The sequence below is a fragment of the Choloepus didactylus genome, chromosome 10 (assembly GCF_015220235.1).
Source record: "Choloepus didactylus isolate mChoDid1 chromosome 10, mChoDid1.pri, whole genome shotgun sequence".
NCBI classification, from domain to species: Eukaryota; Metazoa; Chordata; class Mammalia; order Pilosa; family Megalonychidae; genus Choloepus; species Choloepus didactylus.
The window spans coordinates 88,157,511-88,176,474 of record NC_051316.1 but is presented as its reverse complement, the minus strand read 5'-3'; the positions used below and the strand labels follow the sequence as shown (position 1 = coordinate 88,176,474).

Here is an 18,964-nt window from a genome sequence, read left to right as displayed (position 1 = left end):
TGCCTTGTTTCCCTCATCTGTAAACCGGCACAAGGATGACTATCTACTTCTAGTTTTTAAAATGATTTTTATGTTATGTATATTTACTACAATTTTTAAAAAAAGAAAAAGAAAAAAAAGCATCTCAGATCCAATATATCTAATGAAATTAACTAGGAAGTCTTTTTTTTATTTTTGGCTTAAACAATGTAGGAAGTCTTTTATGATCACAAATCCCTAAAACCAATCATTCAAGACAAAAAACTGTAGCCCTTCTCTTAAATTTCAAGTAACTATTTAAGATGAGACCTGAGAAGCTAAAAGTCCTTTAAATTCCATTTTTAGGTGGCGGCGAAGCAACCCTGCCCCAAAACAGCCAGCAAACAGAACTTGCCTCTATGTTCACAGTGTTCTGATGTGCAAGGCAAACCTGACGTGTGAAGGCAGCTAAGCCCATAGACCTGGAGAACTCCTGCGTTGCCCTGCACCACCACAGCACCCACTGGGAGTCACACGAGAGGGACCCATGGCACAAGCAATGCTCACCACCCTGCCCCGAAACCTGCCCACCCAAGGAGGGAAGACTCTGTATGTTGCTGAGCAGAAAGAACGCACTGGGAGCTGAAGGTGCTTCTTCCAAAGAGTTCCCAGGAGTCCTGCCCACAGGGCTGTCTCTTGCCTAGGCCAGGCCTGATCCTCCCAGCAAGAACAGAGGCTCACCGATGGTGTCCCGCAGGCCCCGGACTTCTCGGGCAGCAATGGTGTTCTCACTCTCTTGGGCTTTTTGCCTCTTGGCTGCTTTCTTTTCCCTGAATCACAAGCAGGGGAGAAAAGGGCAGCTCTCTGGCACCAGGTAGTTTCTCCTATTAGCAGATACTGAGGGGCTCTACATAGCAAGACACCACCCTTGCCCTCAGGGAGCCTGACATGGCTCTGGCAGCAAACCAAGTGAATCATTTTCCACACGGGGAAACTGGGCATTGGTGGGGGCATGGCCAGCTTGATAGATCCAGACCCTTGGTAAGTGCTCAGTGTGTATCATCTGCTCCTTCAGCATCTTATGAGTAGTCGGGTGACCCTGTTTATCAGGAGGGGACGTGAGGGTTCAGAGAAGTACTTCACTACAAGGAGGAACCCTAGCACTCCAGGATGTGACTCCAAGGCCTAGGGTATCAGGCAGGGGTCTATGGGCTAGGGAACATGACCTTGAGACCCCTGCAGGGCGAGGCAGGGCTTGGGTGGGCCATGGATTTGCCCATCATAGGTAGCCAAGGGTTTGGATGGTCAGTAGCCTCGGGGGAGGATTACCCTGCAAGGTCAAAGGGCAGGGTAGTGAACTCTACTCAGCATTGTGTCAGTCTCTGACCCTAGGCCAAGAATTGCAAGACCACAAAGAGGGTGAAAGGGAAACCAAGGCACCAAGAAGAGGAGGACTGACTTCTCTTCCAGAGTCCCAGACTGGGGAAGAGGTTTATGGTTTATGCAAAGGTTGAAGAGACTAAGGAAAGCCCAGCTCAGCCCCATTCTCCTGAGGAAAGATGCAGATCTTCTTTTTCCTTTCCTTTTTTCCTCAGTTGAGGAATCTGAACTGGGGGAGCTGAAACTGCTTGCTTAGGAATCTCAATTTAATGTGTTCAAAGCAGAACTCCCTATCCCCCTGCCTGGGACTCTCAGGACCCTCCTCCCCTATCTAATCCATCACTAGGTCCTGTGGGTTCTGCCTCCAAAATACACCTGTCCACCCTTCTCAGGGCCACTGGCAAGCTTGGCTGAACAACTGGGACGCTTCTCTCCTGGTCTCCTTCTTCTCGCAGCCCACCTCCCCCACCATCTTCCACACAGCAGCCCGAGGGACCTTAAAATGCACAATAGTTGCTTACCACACCAAAGTCCAAAATACTTAATGTGGCCTGCAAGGCCTCACTCAGCCTCATCTCCTGCCCCTCCCCCAAGGCCTACTGACCTTCTTCGGTCTTCTGGAATTGACTAAAGCTGTCCTGCTTCACAACCTTGCCCCCATTCTTCCCCTCACTCACCATCCAAGTGTCAACCGAGATCCCTCCTCAGAGATTTTTCCTGACCCTTCTCCCTCAGCCCCCACCTTGGCTTCAGAACTTTCCCACAAGTTGGTGTGCATGTGGGACCGCTTATTTATTTACCATCAAAGCCTTAAGCTCCATGACGGTGCACCCCCATCCCCAGTGCCTGGACCCAGGGGTTCAATCAATAATTATGTGGGAGGAGAGGAGGATGGGAGGGAGAAGTACACAATCCTGCAAGGCAGGTGTTCTGATCTCCCTCTTTCAGGGGAAGGATCTAAGGCTTCATTCCCATCTGGGACTCATCTTGTATGAGCTCTTTTCGTGCCTCTGAAGACTCAGAGGTCCACATGGGGTGTGGGATTCAGCTGGGCAGCAGGACGTACCTGTAGAGCACAGGGTTTTCGGTGGCCCAGTCGTTGGGCAGGCTGTGCACCCAGTTCTGCTGCCGAGCAGACAGCATCTCCCCTTCAGGAATTTCCACCTTCTTCATCAAAGGTGTCCTGCCATTCTTTGGGGTCAGAGAATGCTCCACCACCCGCTTCCTGCTGACTGCCAGGGAGCGAACCAGCTGCACCTAAAGCCACGGAAGACCAGGGGGTCAGTGCTGCAGACTTCCCAGGACTCTCAGGCTGACTGTGTTGCAGCTGCTCTTAGAAAGTCAGGTGATAGCTGCCACCAGGAAAGCACTTTGGCTGCACCACCCACCCCCACCCACCCCCCCCACCCCCACCCCCGCCCCTCCGCCACCAGAGCAGGGCTCTCCATCTCCTCTGATGGCCATTCAGCCACTCTGGAAAGGCATCTTTAAGAAATTTAAAGGAGGCCAAGATGTTCATCCTGGCCTTTTTTATAATCAGAAGGAATTGGTAAAAAATGGATCTGTCCAATAATAGGGGATGGGTTGAGTAAACGTGGCATATGCATTCAATGGAATGTTATAAAGTTATTAAAAATGAGACCTACAAAGAAATATGACATAGGAAAATGCTTATATGATGATATACTGTAAAAATATAAATTAAATATATAAATTAAAAATTATAAACAAAAGTAAACAGTATAGGTTCAAAATAAAAAATGCATAGAAAAACGACTGTAAAGAAAAATGCCAAAAGATTAAGAACAGCTTGTTGCTTATGGGGAGAAGGTCTGTGTGAGTAGTTTGTTTCATCATTTCTTTGGCTTCTTTATACTTTCTTATGATTTTCAAATTTTCTTCAGAGGGCAATATTTAAAGCTCAAACAGGGTTCAGATCTGCGTGTTTCTTTTCAGACCCTTGCTTTGTCTGTACAGTGCTTTACACATCACAAGGCAATTTCAAGAACCAAATGTCCATCAAGGTGGGCTACTTTAATAGTTAGGGAGATCATGGATGAACAACAAGGATGAACTCACTTTGCTCCGGGATAGGGTCTTAAGACACCAGTGAGGGGCTAAAGCACGTGGAAAACACTGGTACAGAACCAAACCCTTTTTTCAAAGAAGAAAAAACACTAATGCTTGTACGCGTGGGAGAAAGAACCAGGGCAAGGAAAGATTAATCTGGTTATCTTTAACTAATTTAAATTTTAATTTAAATGTACTAATTTTCAAGAATAGACTTTTTTTATCCATACATTTTTAAAAGCCATTAAGAATTACCTCTAAAATCAAAACAATTTCAAAATCCTTTATGTTACTGGCTTCTCCGCCAGGAAAGCCCTGCGAGCACGGAGAACTTGGGGGGCTGTAGGAACGGGTAGGAGGAAAAGGAAGAAGGCAGTGAGAGAAGAGAAGAGGCCGGCAGCTGGAGGAAGGAGGTGTGAGAGAGAAGGGAAGGAGGGGGCCGAGGGATGGCACCTACCTCAGCCTCGAAGATCTGCTGGTAGACTTTCCCGCTCGGAACCTGGGTCACCCGCCCCACTGAAGACATCTTGGCCGCCGGCCGGTCGCCCCTGCCAGGAAGCCGTGGTCTAGGAAACTTGTCTGGGTTTGGTCTCAATTCCGACCCGGGAGTGTGGGAAACCACGCCCGCCGCCCCAAGTGCACGGCCGCGCGGGAGGGCGAAGGCGGCCCCAGAGCGAGGGGCGAGGAAGCGACAAAGGAAACCAGCCCCAGGCACGAACAGAATCCTCGGACAAGAACAGAGGAGGCTGGCTCTTCCCGCCGCGCAGTGAGCAAATCCCAGACGGGCTTCCGGGCGCGACGGATAAGAAATGACTGTTTTGTGCTTCACCCTCCTAACTTTCCTGGGAAAAGTTAACCCGCCCAAGGTGTCGGCTGGGATCTGAACCCCTCCCTTCCTGGAGCCCCCGACCCCGCGCGCCAGACTCGCCGTCAGGACCCTACGGGAGCGGAGACGGGGGCTAAGGCAAACAGCCCGATTCCTGCGACACCAGCTGGGCCCTACGGTGTGTGGAGACGACCTGGTCGCCTGAGGCCGCAGCTCCTCCCCACCCCGCATTCCCGTTCCCCCCACTCAACCCACTCACTCACCCACCTCACCCTGCAGCTCGGGCACCTCCTGGGCGTCAGCGGAGCCGGCGGATTGTAGGGAAGACTCCCACCTTCTGGAAGCACCACTCAAATCCGCCACAGCTCTCCAGCCACAACCGCTGCAGAACACCCGTGGTCTCCAAGGCAACGCGTGGGGTGGGGGGCGGAGGAGAAGCGCTCGCCCCGCCTCCCCCGCTCCCTCCCCCCCAAAGGCGGTAGGTTGCCCTTAGCAACCGGGACTCCACACTTGGGGGGTAGAATTCCTTGCCAGCCTCTTTCCTGGCGGCCTGGTGTCTCATTTGTAATACGGGGGGAATCCCACATGTCTGTCGGGAGGGTCCAGAGCAGCAAGTTACAAGTTTTGAAAACTAATAGGAGATCTGAGCTGTAGCAACAGGCCATTATGTTCAGGAAAATCCATCCTACATTTTTTTTTTTTTAATTCAGTTCTATTGAGATACATTCACACATCATACAATCATCCATGGTGCACAACCATCCGTTCACAACTCCATCATATAGTTGTGCAATCACCACAATCAACTTTTGAACATTTTAATTACTCCCAAAAAAAGCAAAAATGAAAATAAGAATAAAAAATGAAAGTAAAAAAGAACACCCAAATCAGTCCATCCAGCCCACTCTGCACCCAGTTTCCGTCCCCATTTTTCTACTCATCCATCCATACCATGAACAAAGGGAGTGTGAGCCAAAAGTTCCTCACAGTGACACCATCACACCATGTAAGCTATACAACCATACAATCGTCTTCAAGAATCAAGGCTACTGGGTTGCAGTTCAACAGTTTCAGGTATTTCCTTCTACCTATTCCAACACACTAAAACCTAAAAAGGGATATCTATATAGCGCACAAGAATGCCCGCTAGAGTGACCTCTTGACTCCACTCGAGATCTCTCAGCCACTGAAACTTTACTCTGCTTTATTTCACTTTCCCAAGAAGAGCCTCTCAATCCCACAATGCCGGGCCAGGCTCATCCCCAGGAGCCATGTCCCATGTTGCCAGGGAGATCCACACCCCTGGGAGTCATGTCCCATGCAGGGAGGAGGGCAGCAAGTCCACCTGCTGAGTGGGTTTAGAGAGAGGCCACATCTGAACAACAAAGAGGTTCTCTTAGGCACAATTATAAATAGGCTCAGCCTCTTCTTTGCAGAAACAAGCTTCATAAGGGCAAGCCCCAAGATCCAGGCCTCAGCCCACCAAATTGTTAGTCCTCAATGTTTGTGAGAATATCAGAAATAACCTAGTGGGGATGTCCAACATCTCCGCATTTTCCCCCAGTTCCTTAGGGGGGCCCACATCCTATCTTTTTTGCCTTGGTTAAAACCAGCTTCTCCTGGGAGGTAGCACAGGGTGATCCTTGGCCTTTGAAGTCAGAGAAATGATATTCAAACATTACTCACTGCTTAACTTCAGCAAGTTACTTAAGTTCTGTTTCTTACTTGTAAAAAAGTACAATGCACACCTGATTGTATTTTTGGTTGGAATAAATACAAAGTTGCAATATTCTTTCATACAACTAGAATTTCTTGAGCACCTTGCCTGCTGGGCACTGTTGTCGGTCCCCAGAATGCATCAAAGAATAAACAAAGTACCCACTCTCTTGGAGAATGATTCTAGTGGGGGGCTAGACAGTAAAGCAATATTTATGCCACACCAGATGGTGATAAATTGCCCGAAGAGACTTCTGGTTGTGAAAATTAGATTAATTAGAGGGGCAGCTCAGGGAAATGGCAGAGGGTCAAGAAGCCAAGCTATAATCGGCAGCCAGTCCTGTTTATCCACCCACTGTCCTTGCAAGGTGGAGACTGGAGGGTGGTAGAGGATCCTAAAAGAGCTTCATAAGTTGTTACCAAACTAGCTCAGAGGAGCTCTGCAGTTAAAGAACAAAGGAAAGAGGGGTGGAGACTTGTTTCAAATGTTTCAAGTTTGCAAAGGAGACTTTTTTTCAAATGTTTCCAATTTGGGCGGGCTGCATGTTTTAAATTTGCAGGGACTAGTAAGGCTTGTGGAATAGAATGTATCCTTTGGAGTATCCAGCTACTGGAGAAACAGGGGAGGGACTTGTGAGTTAGGTGTGGAGAATAAATACTGCTGGGTCTATTGTTCTGTGCGCCAACCCGCCACATTTTGATTGGGCACCACTTCTTGCAAGATCATGAATAAATTCTTTTCTGCTCCACAATCAGGTAAGCGTTTATTTCTTTTCAAGAATAGTGCTTGTTTCTCACATGGTGCCAGACTAGATGGCAGGCCATTAGCTGAGAGCGTGGTGCTGAGCCTCTGGGTGTTCCAGAAGACCTGCTATTCTGGGCCAAAGAGGAAGTGGTGGGACTGCAGTGGGCAGCTCACCCCCTCCCAGATCACTGAGAAAAGGGGCTACTCCATGGATGATACCTCCAGGATGGCCAAGTAACTGAAAGTTACTAACCACTGCGTCATGAAGCTGAACTATAAGATGCCCCTGGTTAGGGAGGAGTGTGAGTGGGTGCTGCTGATTGTTGGGGGCTTAAGGGGTGGGGCACTGCTGGGCACCCTCTTGGAGAAAAGAGAGAGGCTTCGATTCTGAGGCCTGGAACTGTCACCAACTTGCTGGCATCCATAGGCATTTCACTGCCATCTCTTTCTTTTTACAAGCCTCAGTGAAGCCAGTTGTAAGGGAAGGGGAGTGGGCCTTTTTACTTCTTATCCTACTTGGATCATGGACCCCTTTGAGAAGTTGATGAATATTTGGGCTCCACACCTCAATAATACATTCATATGCAGTAATTTGCACATAATTTTTGGGAGTTTCATGGACCCCTGAAAGCCTCCTGGGAATCCATGGGCCCCAGACCAAGAAGCTTTGTATTAATGAATACTCACTCATCATTCATTCATTCAGGGAACATTTACTGAACACCTACTTTATGTAGTAGTTGACCCTTTAAGCTATAATATTTTGTACCTCTGGGAAAGCTTGGGGAAGCCTATCAGTAAAAACCTATGCATGTCATCATTTTGCTTATTCTTCTAAGGCAAAGTGCAATGGGGCCCCATCATTTGCACCTTTAACTTATTTGAATTATAAGTTCTTGGCAAGAACAAAACCAACAAATAGTTTTTAAAGAATTTGACCTCAAAGGCGAACCACGTAATTCGTTTGGAACTCAGCTGAATGAATAGCAAGCCATCCCTTCCTGGAGGACAAAAGGGCTGTGCTGCACCCAATGAAAATTAGTGCATTCACATAACCCCAGCCAGGTAGATGGTCCTTTAGAGGCCAGTTAAAGGATTCTGGAGGGCAATGTGGACCTCACACAATTTTTACCTCACAGACTAAAACTCAGTTTGGTCCCCTGAATTGCTTCTAGGTCTTCCTCCTTCCTGATTTAGCCCTAGGGAGGAGAGGGAGAGGAAAGGCACTTATACTGCCCAAGAAGACAGACCTGGCCTCTAGGCAGCGGTTCTCATCATGGGACTGATTTTGCTTCCAGAGGATATTTTGCAATGTCTGGAGACATTCTTCATCTGCACAACTGGGTGGAGGCTGCTACTGGCATTCGGTGGGTAGAACATCCCATGGGCACAGGACAGCTCCCCACAGCATAGAATTATCTGGTCCAAAACGTCAGGAGTGCCGAAGTTGAGAAACCCTGCCCTAGATCAAAGAAGGAAGGAGGTTTGTGCTGCATCCTCATAGGGATAGGGTCAAACCCAGCCCCCAGAGGCCTGGGGGAAGTTCAGGTGGACACTAGAAGGTATAGGAATCTGCTGGCTCTCCCACCCAGATCCCATGGTGCACGATCTGGACTTCATCCCTGTCATTGATGGAGACTTCATCCCCGAAGACCCCCTCAACCTGTACACCAGTGTTGCTGACATTGATACATAGAGGCACCAACAACATGGACGGCCGTATCTTTGCCAGCACTGACATGCCAGCCATCAACAGGGACAACAAGGCCACCACAGGGTATGCAGGGGGTGCGGGAGCCAGGGACAGTGCTAAAGGGCTACTGTTATGAATTGGCTTAGGGAAGGCAATCCCGGAGTGGAAGGCCTTACAAAGGGGTGCGAGTGAGGATGTCAGCAATGTGTGAGATGGAGCCTGGCTGCAGATGCAGTACTCTTCGGTACTATCACTGCACTCTTGGCCAATGGAAGCCCAAAGGGTGACACGAGCCGTCCTCTGTCATATCGGTGTACACAAAATATATTAAATCTGCTCTCAGGAGCCTCCCAGGTGTGTGGAAGAAAACCCTCAGACACAAGTGCCTTCCCCCACAGCCCGGGACAGGCCTGAGACCTGGCCCTTCACTTTTTCTTGCGGGGAGGAAGGGCAGATTTCATTTTGAAAACGGCTTCCATTTTGTGAATAACATCACAGGACAGCTGTACCACACTGGTGACAACCTGGGCTGCTGGGAACCAGGGTGTGGGCTCAGCTGAGGCTGCACTGCAAAGTCCTCCATGGCCCAGGAGGGCAGCTTTGTGTCTAGGAGACACCTGGGGCTGTCATGAAAGAGGGGGGATTACCCTCAAATGATCTTTACAGGGGGTATCCAGGGATGATGTTCACAATATGCGACAGGTGCAGGCAGAAGGCTGCTGCAGGGTCCCTGGGCTCATTGCTGTGCCAGGGTTAACCCTTTAGCTCTTGATCATGGGGAAGCCTGGGGAGGGTGCTCGGGGAGCTCAGGACAGGCCTGTTCACCTTCGGGATAGGAAGCCCTTCGGGAATTTAATTTGTAGTGAGGTGTGTCCATGCAAGCCGATGGGCCATCAGTCCTGGTGGCACTCCCTGTCCCCACCCCCGTCATGCCCTATCATTCACCCCTCCCCACAGGAATGGTTCACACCCCCAAGACATAACCAAAGCACAGGTTCTGGGCCATGGACACAGCCATCCCAGGGAGCTGCAAGCTCTAAGAGCTCAGGGCCCAACTTCCCTTGAGGAGAAGACGGTAACGACCCATCTGAGACTATGAACTGGTGATCCCCGTGATGGTTGACCTCCAACCACACGGCCCCAGACTTCTCCTTGGCCCACTCACTGGCTGAGAATAAGTATCCTTTTCCTGGCACCCCCAAATCTCCCGTGGTGCCTCAGGCCCCATCCAGGAAGGAGTGGCCACCAAGTACCAGACTCAGAGACCGGGGTCCTGCCAGGGGGTTTCTGGGTTATGAAATTGGATAAGGAATGGCAGGGGTGTGGGAAGCACTAGTTCATAGGAAGCAGCAGGATGTATGAAACAAGGCCCAGCTGGAGCCTTAAAACTTGAATCTCAAATTCCCCCATAAGGAAAAGGAATTCTGGTGTCAGGGATAAGGATCCAAAGGATCAAATCTAAGGTAAAGGGTGGACCCCAGGGCCCCTTAGAGGGGGACTGAGATGCAAAGTCCTGCCTGCCCTTGGTCCGTTTGCTAATTATCTTCCTCTGTCCTTTTCCTTTCCACATTATACATTTTATTCTAATTTTTTCCCCCACTTAGTGCTGGAATTCCAGAGTTTACCCCTGAAAACTTCAAGTTTCTAACTGGTGGTCCAAAAAACCTCAGCCATAGAAGCGGAAAATGTTTCTTCTTCCTCCGAAGCTGTAGCAGGCAGTCACTGTCCTTTCCTGTATCAGGAAATATTCCTTCTGAATGGAAGTACTTTCAACATCTAAATCACGAGTCCCGATGGTCGGACTCAACTCCTTGCCAGGTTTATTGATACTGAAATGCACGTATGCTCTGTGAAAGGGAGATTTCTGTTTCCTTCAGTAAGGCAAGGGAGGGTGACTGGCTCTTTGCACTTGTCTCATATAAAATAAACGGACTTCGCATGGTTTCTGATTTGAATGAGCAATGCCTATACCACGTTCCATTAACAAATGAAAAAAAACAAAAACATAAACCTCAACTCCCAGGCTGTAGTAGAAACAGGACTTGAATATTCAAATGTAGCGTTTTCTATTTACAACAAATATTGCCTCTCCCAAATGGTATATGTATATACATTTTTATTTACCCAAAATTCAATTACCTTCCAATCTCACTCAAATCCTCCCTCCCTCTATCCATGTTTCCATAGACTCATAAAGCCCAGCAAGCAGTGCTGTGTGCCCTTGCAATGGCAGGAGATTCCATATCAGTGGGCCCCAGCTGGGCCCCTCCTCACTCACTGGGTGAAGAGTGGGCTTGGTCAAGAGAGTCTCTCCATCCATTTCTGGGGTGTGGGGGCCAGGGGTGGGGGTGACCATAGACTCCCTCACCTCTGACACGCCTGGTGGCAAAATCTTTGGTGCAGATAGAGGATGGTAAGTGCAGGGGTAGACTGGGCAGGGACCCCTGGGAATGTCATGAGCGGGCATCCATGGTCCCAAGGAGAAAAAATGCAGGGGTCTCCTAAAGCAGCAAGTGGTCCATGGGAGTCCAGGTCAGCCTGTCAGAAGTCACGCCAGGCAGCAGGAGAGGTTCAGGGGTGAAACTGGAGTCTGGGGGTGGCCTGGACTGGCTGGTGGGGAAGGAAGTGGCTGCCTGACCTAGCCAGCCACACCCGTGAAGAGCAACCCTGAGGGTGGTGGGCACCAGGAGCCAGTTAGGGGTTCCCCTTTGGGACTATGAGTCCCTTCTGCTTTCTCCGCAGATGGGCTGACACAGTTCTGTTCTTGATCTTGGTCTCCATGGGGGAGGGCCTCTTTGGGAGGAGAAAATGGAAGCTGGCTGAGGTATCCACAGCATAGAGAATGTTGGCCCTGTCAGAGATCTGCAGCACTGGTGGGTGGAGTGGAGGGGTGGGGTGGTCAGCTGTGATCCCAGGACAATCCCCCCTTTGGGTGCCCCCATGAGGGCAGGCCTGACACAGTGACCTGGGTCCCCCCATCCAGGACCCCTCTGAATGACACCTGCCTGAAGGGAAGACTCTGCAGGGGCACCGATGAAAATGAAGGACCCTTGTTTCAAAAGTGGCTCTGACTCCTTAACTGCCACCCCAGAATGGAGCTGTCAGAGGTTCATGTACCCCCAGCTGCCCCTACCGCCTTCATTGCTCAGTATCGCAGGGATGAACCCAGGACGTCCCAGGAGAAGACCACTGAGCCCCAGCGGAGGGCAGGTCTGGCCCCAGCCCCCTGAGCAAGGTTCCCAGAAGGCCTCCACTCCCATTGAGCACCTGTCACCTAACTAGTATTCACTCTTTGATCCTAATTTCCTCCTGTCTTCTCTGGCCTAGAGCCTGTTAGAAACACTGGGCTGGAATTCCTGCTCCTGCCTCAAATGGTGGCTACCAGTCTCCTTTCTTAATCTCTCCAGTCCTCAGTCTCCCTTTTTGGTAGGCAGGTCCCTTCACCCCTTCCAATTTCACAACTCACATCTCCCATCTCCCATGATGAACATGAGAGGATTTACAACCACCTTCTAGGAACTGGGGGAGTCATTCTTACTTGCTGGGCTAATGGCTGGGAGAGGGTGACCAGTTCACTGAAAAGGAAACACAGTTAACCTTACTGGTGCACACGCATGATATATGAGTGCATATGTTGACTATTTTTCTCTCCTTTTAGGGATGAGAAACAGCACAGGGGCCTAAGTAACTGGTTCAAGGGCTCGGAGCCCAGGAGATCTGGCTCTGAGTCTGTGCTGTTCTTGATTCTTCCCCTCTCCTAGTTAGTAGAATACCAAGTTGGCTCCCTAGAGGCTCCAGAGGAGATCAAGAGGATTATGTTTTGTTTTTCGTATCTTAAATGCCTGCAATATAACAGACTTGGTGTCTGCGTCCACTAGTCATGACACCCTTGGAGGCGCAATCATGCCATCCTATCCAAGGGACACCCTTTGAATTGAGCCCGTGTGCTTGGCCATCAAGCCCATGGCCTGAGTTGAAAAGCCCTTTCTTTGGAATCCTATATCATGTTAGCTCTGAACTTGGTTTTCCAATTCTTTGGTCACAGCCAGCAAAGAGGACGTGACCGGCTGCTGGGCTCGAGGCAGGCCGCTCCCTCACCCCCGTCCCCCGGGCCCGGAGTTCATCGCCGAGTCGCTGTCCTGCGGCCGCCAATGCCAAGGCCGCTCCGGTCATTAGCGCAGCACCACGCTGCTGGATGCTCGGGCCTGGCTGCGGGTTCAGCCCCTGCTCTGGAGTTCGGGTCGGAATGGGCGGAGCGTCTCCACCCGTGGGCGGAGCGTCTCCGCCCGTCCCAGCCCCACCCGGGCCAACCGCACAGGTGTGAGGCGGGGCTCCCGGAAGGGCTCCGGGTGCGGCTCCGGGGAGCGCATGCGCCGGCGGGCCCCGCTAATCAGGTCGAGCCCGAGGACCCGGCGCGCGGGAAAGTCAAGCTCGTGGCCGCGGCCCGGGCGCGCGGAGGTCGATGTGAGTCCCGACTTAACGCCACACACGCGCCGTGCACCAGCGGCTCTCCTGGCCCCAACGAGCACAGCCCGTCCACCAGCGGCCCTCTGTGCGCCTTTCACAGCCTTTGGGGATTGGGGCCACACAGAACACAGCCAGATGGGGCCGTTGTGGCCTGGGGAGCCCGGAGAGGCTGGGGTGAGGCGGTGGTGGTGAGGTGGCTCCGGGATATCCCGTCACCTCCTCCACTGCCAAGTTCCACGTGCCACCCGCAGAGACCGGCCAGTATCAGGGTGGACCTGGAGGCAGCAACACTGGTGAGTCCCGGCAGATGGGAAGGCCAGGCAGCCCCGTCTCTATCTCCTCACCTCCCTCCCCCTGCGCCTGCAGACAAGATCCCTGAACCGGGTGTCCAGCCTGTACTGGCTGCAGGTGGCTGGGGAAGAGTGGGTGTGGGGGAGCCCAGGGCCAAGTGAGTGATGGGGGACAGTTACCGCTGGGAGGGAGTCCCCCGGCTGTCAGTGAACCCATCCCATCTTAGAGATGAGCCGCCAGCACCAACAGCTCCGTCACCCAGTCCAGCCATGAGCATGGGATTCAGAGCCACTGTCTTAGCCATTCCTGCCATTCCTGCTGATCCTCAGAGGCCTCTCCCAGTGGCGCGCTCACTTGGCCACACAGGCCTCCTCCTTAGGCACCTGCGTCTCCTCTGCTTTGTTCCCACACACACACTCATGAGGTCGGAGTCATTGACCCCATTTTGCATTCACGGAAACTGAGGCTCTGAACAAAGTGGACGTTGTGTTGTCTGTCACAGGGATATTACGTGGCCCTGCTGTGGCTTTGAATCCAGGTCAAACTGACCCCAAAGGTTGTGCCTTGCACAAGTGCCTCGAGGAGGTGTCCCCTGAGTCCAGCCTGTGAGCGAGTCCACACAGGAATGTGAACCACAGGGAAGAACAGTGCAGGCAGGGGTGGCTCCCAGGTGGGTAAGGGCTTGGAGGGCTCCCAGAGTAAAGAAGACTCTAGGAAAGTGGGACATGAGGGCAGGTGAGCATCCTGCACAGATCTGATCCCTGTGGATCAGATCACACAGGGCTGTGAACACTGGGAGAGAAGTAGAGGGCCATTGCTTGTTCAGGAGTGAGCAAGGGGACACTCTGTTCTAGAGCCTCAGCATTCCAGAGCTGGAGGAGCTCGGTGGACATATTGTCCACACTCCACCCAAGCCTGTCTCCCTGAGCATCAGCCAGGGATGAGGCTGCCTGCCTTAGTGCCCTCCTTTGTACAGCAGGGGTGCAGTGGTGGCCATCTGCCTCCTCCCATAGTGGGCATGCTGGCTTTTAGTTCAGAGCTGGCTTCTTGTGAAAGTAGACATGAAGGAGACTTCAGAAGCCACAGGGCTATGGGGGCCAAGGGGATGCCATGCCCACCCAGCTCACCAGGATGCTCTTCTTGTTGCTGCTGTTCTTGTCTAGGTCAATGGGGAAGATGCAGCCACCACCACCACCCTCAGCAAGAAGATGTGATGCAAACCCCTGAGAAGGAGCGCACGTGGGAGCGCTGGGTAGCAGTGTGCAAGGTGGAAGCTGAAAGGAGGAGATGCTGTTGGAGGCCCAGGAGGAGGAGGTGCAGCCGGAGACCTAGGAGGAGAAGGAGCTGCTGGAGGCCAGGAGGAGGAGGTGCAGCTAGAGGCTGAGCTGATGCATGCGGTCTCCGGGAATTTCAGGGAGAGCAACTCCTTGGACTGTAAGGACAGGGAGGTCAGCAGAAGCTGTGGGCCTGCATCCAGATCCAAGTGGCTTCTTGGTCCTTTTAGTGGATACAGGGAGGGGAATGCTGGCACCTGGAAGGGAATGGTTGAGCAAGAGCTGTCAGGAAAAAGGGGTGGGCAGTCACCCTCTTTTCTTGGCCACAGGACACTCTGGGACAAGCCTCATGTTCATTTCCCCCTGACAGAGCTAGAGGAGCCAGCCAAGTGCATGCTGATCTTGGGGGCTGTGGCCCTGAAGCTCGATATAGGCTGTTCTTGAGTTTGTCGCTGGAGTGGGATTTGTCCCTGGGACGGATCTTCACTTTTATCATTTGGTGGCTGTGTGGAAGGACCAGCTTACCTTGAGGGCCTACTCCCCCTGCTAACCTTTCCCTGCAAATGCATTCTGTGCATTGGACACCCTGCTAAGTGCATCACCCTATTTCACAGAGATGGAAACTGGGGCTTGGATGGATGAGGTGACTTGCTGTAATCCCAGCCTGTCAATACCCTGACTCTGAGCCTGTGCTTACCCTGAAGCTTCCCTGAGCTGGCACTTGGCCACTCTGGACTGTATCTCACTTGTCACTCCTAGCCTTGATCACACCCAACAGGTGTGAGGCCTGGAAACTTCCTGGGCAAATGGGATGGGGGCTCTAGCTCTCAGGACAGGTGGTAGCTACAGGACAGAGAGGTGGCTGTGAGGCTATCAGGAGCCACACCTCAGGTCTCCCTCGCCATGTCCACACAGCAATTAGCATTTGAGTGCCCCAGCTGTCTTCAGGCAACAGGTCCAATGATGACTAAGGAGCCACCAGGGAGAGTCTGCCCCTGCCATTGCTTGTTTCTGTCTTGGCGGAATCTCTCAACTCAACTGAGCTGCTCCATGGTGCCAAACCTGGACCCAAATTGCCAGTTGGACACAAGGACAGCATAGTTGCAGGTCGCCTGTGGATGCTAGATGGCAGCGATTACCTGATAATCGCAGGAGAGGTTCAGGGGTTAAACTGGGAGTCTGGGGGTGGTCTGGGCTGGCTGGTGGGGAAGTGCCTTCCTGGCCTAGCCCATTCTGGTTGGATGGATAAACTACCCAGCCAGCCAGATGCAGAAAGGGTGGTAACTCTGAGGCTGGCGGGCACCAGGAGCCAGTTAGAATTTCCCCTTTTGGAATTTGGGTCCCTTCGCTTTCTCTGCAGAAGGTTGAGATGGCTCAATTCTTCATTTTGGTCTCCGTGGGGGGAGGGCCTCTTTGTGAGGAGAAAATGGCCTCGTCAGGGATCTGCAGCACTGGTGGGTGGAGCAGAGGGGTGGTGAGCTGTGGTTCCGGGGGAACCACAGGATGACCACCCCCTTTGAGTGCCTCCACGAAGGAAGGCCTGAGACAGTGACCTGAGTCCCCCCTTCCAGCTCCAGGACCATCAATGATCCCTCTGAATGACACCTGCCTGAAGGGAAGACTGCAGGGGCACAGATGAAAATGAAGGACCCTTGTTTCAAAAATGGCTCTGACTCCTTAACTGCCACCCCAGAATGGAGGTGTCAGAGTCATCTATCCTCACCCACTCCCGCTACCTTCACTGCTCAGGATCACAGAGCTGAAATAGGTTTCTACAAGGCAGACCATGGTCCCCAAATCCAGCACTACCCAGGAAAAGACCACTGAGCCCCAGTGGAGTGTAGTCTTGTCCCAACCTCCTGAGCAGGGCTCCTGGAAGACCTCCTCTTCATGGGCACCTGTCACCTAACTAGTATTCCCTCTTTGATCCTATTTTCCTCCAGTCTTCTCTGGCCTAGAGCCTGTTAGAAAGAAACACTGGGCTGGAATTCCTGCTCCTGCCTCAAACGGGTGGCTACCACTCTCCTTTCTTAACGTCTCCAGTTCTCAGTCTCCCTTTTCAGTAAGATGGGTCCCTTCAGCCCTACCAGTTTCACATCTCACATCTCCCATCTCCCATGATGAAGATGAGAGGATTTACAACCAACTTTAGGAATTGGGGGAGTCATTCTTATTTGCTGGGCTAATGGCTGGGAGAGGGTGGCCAGCTCACTGAAAAGAAAATACAGTTAACCTTACTGGTGCACATACATGGTATGTGCACATATATTGACTATTTTTCTCTCCCATTCGAGGATGAGAAACAGGCACAGGGGCCTGAGTAACTGGTCCAAGAGCTTGGAGCCCAGGAGGTCTGGCTTGGATTCTGTGCCGTTCTTCTTGATTCTTTCCCTATTCTAGTTTGTAGAATACTGAATTGGTTCCCTAGAGGCTCCAGAGGAGAGCAAGAGGATTATGTTTTGTTTTTTGTATCCTAAATGCATGCAGTTTAACAGATTTGGTGCCTGCATCCACCAGTTATGATGCCTTTGGAAGCTCAATCACGCCATCCTATCCAAGGGACATCCTTCAAGTTAGTCCTTGTGTTTGGCCATCATGCCCACGGCCTGAGTTGAAAATTCATTTCTCTGGACTCCTCAATGATGTTAGGTTTGAACTTGGTTTCCCAATGCCTGGGTCACATTCAGATAAGGGGATGTGACTGGGAGATGGAGCAGGCAGGGAGATGCTGTGGGGACCCAGGGCTGCCCGGGGCAGGTCGGTGTGAGTGCAAGATGCCTATACATCCTGCTGTCAGGTTCGCTGGGGCTAGAGGGCCTTGGACCTTCAGGTTGGGAATGTGGGGCCAAGGCCTCACCCCTTCCCCACTGCCCTCTCCAACTTGCTCTTTAACTTACTTCGATCCTCTGAAATGATTTGGACAAGCTCATAGTCCTCTGGCTTCTCTTCTAGTTTGTGTTTGTCCATGGCCTTCCGGATCACAGTTGGAGCCTTATCTTGTTTGGTCAGCTGGGATGGGTCAGGGGACAGGCCATCAGGGCATAGGACCTGGAGCCGACTGTCCGAGAGTGCAACCGCCAGACACCCGCTGGAGCCACCTAAGCACTGAGCAGGGCGTTGCCAGCCTTAGGTCGTGGCCAGGTCTTAGGGATCTCCCTGCCTTCTCCTGCTCCCCTGGGGAGACCTGCATGGAATGAGGGGGATCATTTCCAATCATTCCTGCTGCCATATCCTACAAGAGCCTACAGCTCTGTCTTGAGATTTTTTCCCATTGGGGAGCTCCCCACCCACACTGTAGAATGACCAGTTCCCCTGGAATCTCGGCCTGCATAGCTCCTTCAGGCTTCCAGGGGCCAAGGTAGAAAGGGCAGCCATGCAGCAGAGGGTGGGGACGGATGAGGGTTAATTGGACCTGTCTCTGTCACCTCCCCCCCATGCAATCAGGGAAACTGCTTCTCCTCATGGAGCACCCCATCCCCGGCCCTGCTCCTCCAGGATAATTATTTCAGTTAACCCCCAACCACAGAGAACATTTAGTCCAAGCCTGGTTGTCAAACAGGAGGAAGAGCTGGAGAGAACCAACTACACACTAGGCCTGTACTGGGCTTGAGATTGCAGTGGTGGTCAGCACAGCCCGGACCCCCAGCTGCCTCAACCCTGAGGACCTCAGCACAGGCACGACTCAGGCAAAGCGTCGTTCAAATGATAGCTTAGTTACAAGCATGCTAGATCCCAGCAGCAAGAGAAGTGCAGCCCGGGGCAGGTGTGTATCAGGGCCCTAGGCCCTGGGGGCTGGAGGTGGCTCCATCTGTGGATCCAGAATCTGACCACGGCTGACGCCCTCACGGCCTTGGCCCCTTCCCTTCCCTCTTGGTTGCAGCAGCTGCCCCTCACTGAGCTCTCTGTGTATCTTCACACACCAGCCCATCTGCCACACTGTGGCTAAAGGTCACCTGCTGTCCCTGCTCTGCTCTGACGCTGCAGTGGCTCCCATCTTTCCCTGGTGAGAAAGCCAAGCTCCCTCCAGCCACCCAGAAGGTCCAACATGACCCAGCCCCTGACCCCTCTCTGACTTCATCTCTTCCCTTTAACTCTGCTCCTTTACCTTGGCCTCCTGGCTGCTCCTCAGCTGACAAACAAGCACACTCCCTCCTCGGGGCCTGGCAGGCTGTTCCCTGCCTCCCTCCTCTCAGGCTGCCTCAGCGAGGTCCTCCCAGGCTGTCCTACCTCAACATGCAAGCCTCGGCCCTTATGTCCACTGTCCTTAGCCCTCTTTGTCACTGCACACACAATCTTCTGGCCTCTGCAGATGGCTGTCTCCTTCCCATCCCACTAGAATGTCCTCTCCAGGATAGCAGAGAAAGAACATATCATTCCTTATGTCCTTATATCCTGAATGAGTTAGGGGCTCAAGGAGATGTCCACCGGACTGGCTCATTAGGATGCTCTTGTAAACATTGCCATTATCAACCTCTAGACTGATACGGATGCTGTTATCAGTTATCTACCTGCTTCTTGTAGAGTGGCAGCAAGCCATGGGCAAT

General features: G+C 52.1%; 1 protein-coding gene across 8 annotated transcripts in view; it reads right to left on the bottom strand.

Moving 5' to 3' along the window:
- CCDC180 (coiled-coil domain containing 180) overlaps positions 1 to 4,629 on the bottom strand; it is an 85,997-nt gene extending 81,368 nt beyond the window's left edge. For all 8 annotated transcript variants that reach the window (XM_037797282.1, XM_037797283.1, XM_037797284.1 and 5 more), the window contains exons 1-4: positions 4,502 to 4,629; positions 3,866 to 3,956; positions 2,405 to 2,595; positions 700 to 788 (exon numbers count right to left, since the gene is read on the bottom strand). In XM_037797282.1, coding sequence (XP_037653210.1) covers positions 700 to 788; positions 2,405 to 2,595; positions 3,866 to 3,934 — 349 coding nt within the window. In that variant the 5' untranslated portion in view covers positions 3,935 to 3,956; positions 4,502 to 4,629. The remainder of the gene's footprint in view (positions 1 to 699; positions 789 to 2,404; positions 2,596 to 3,865; positions 3,957 to 4,501) is intronic.
- Between the last annotated feature and the right edge of the window lie 14,335 nt (positions 4,630 to 18,964).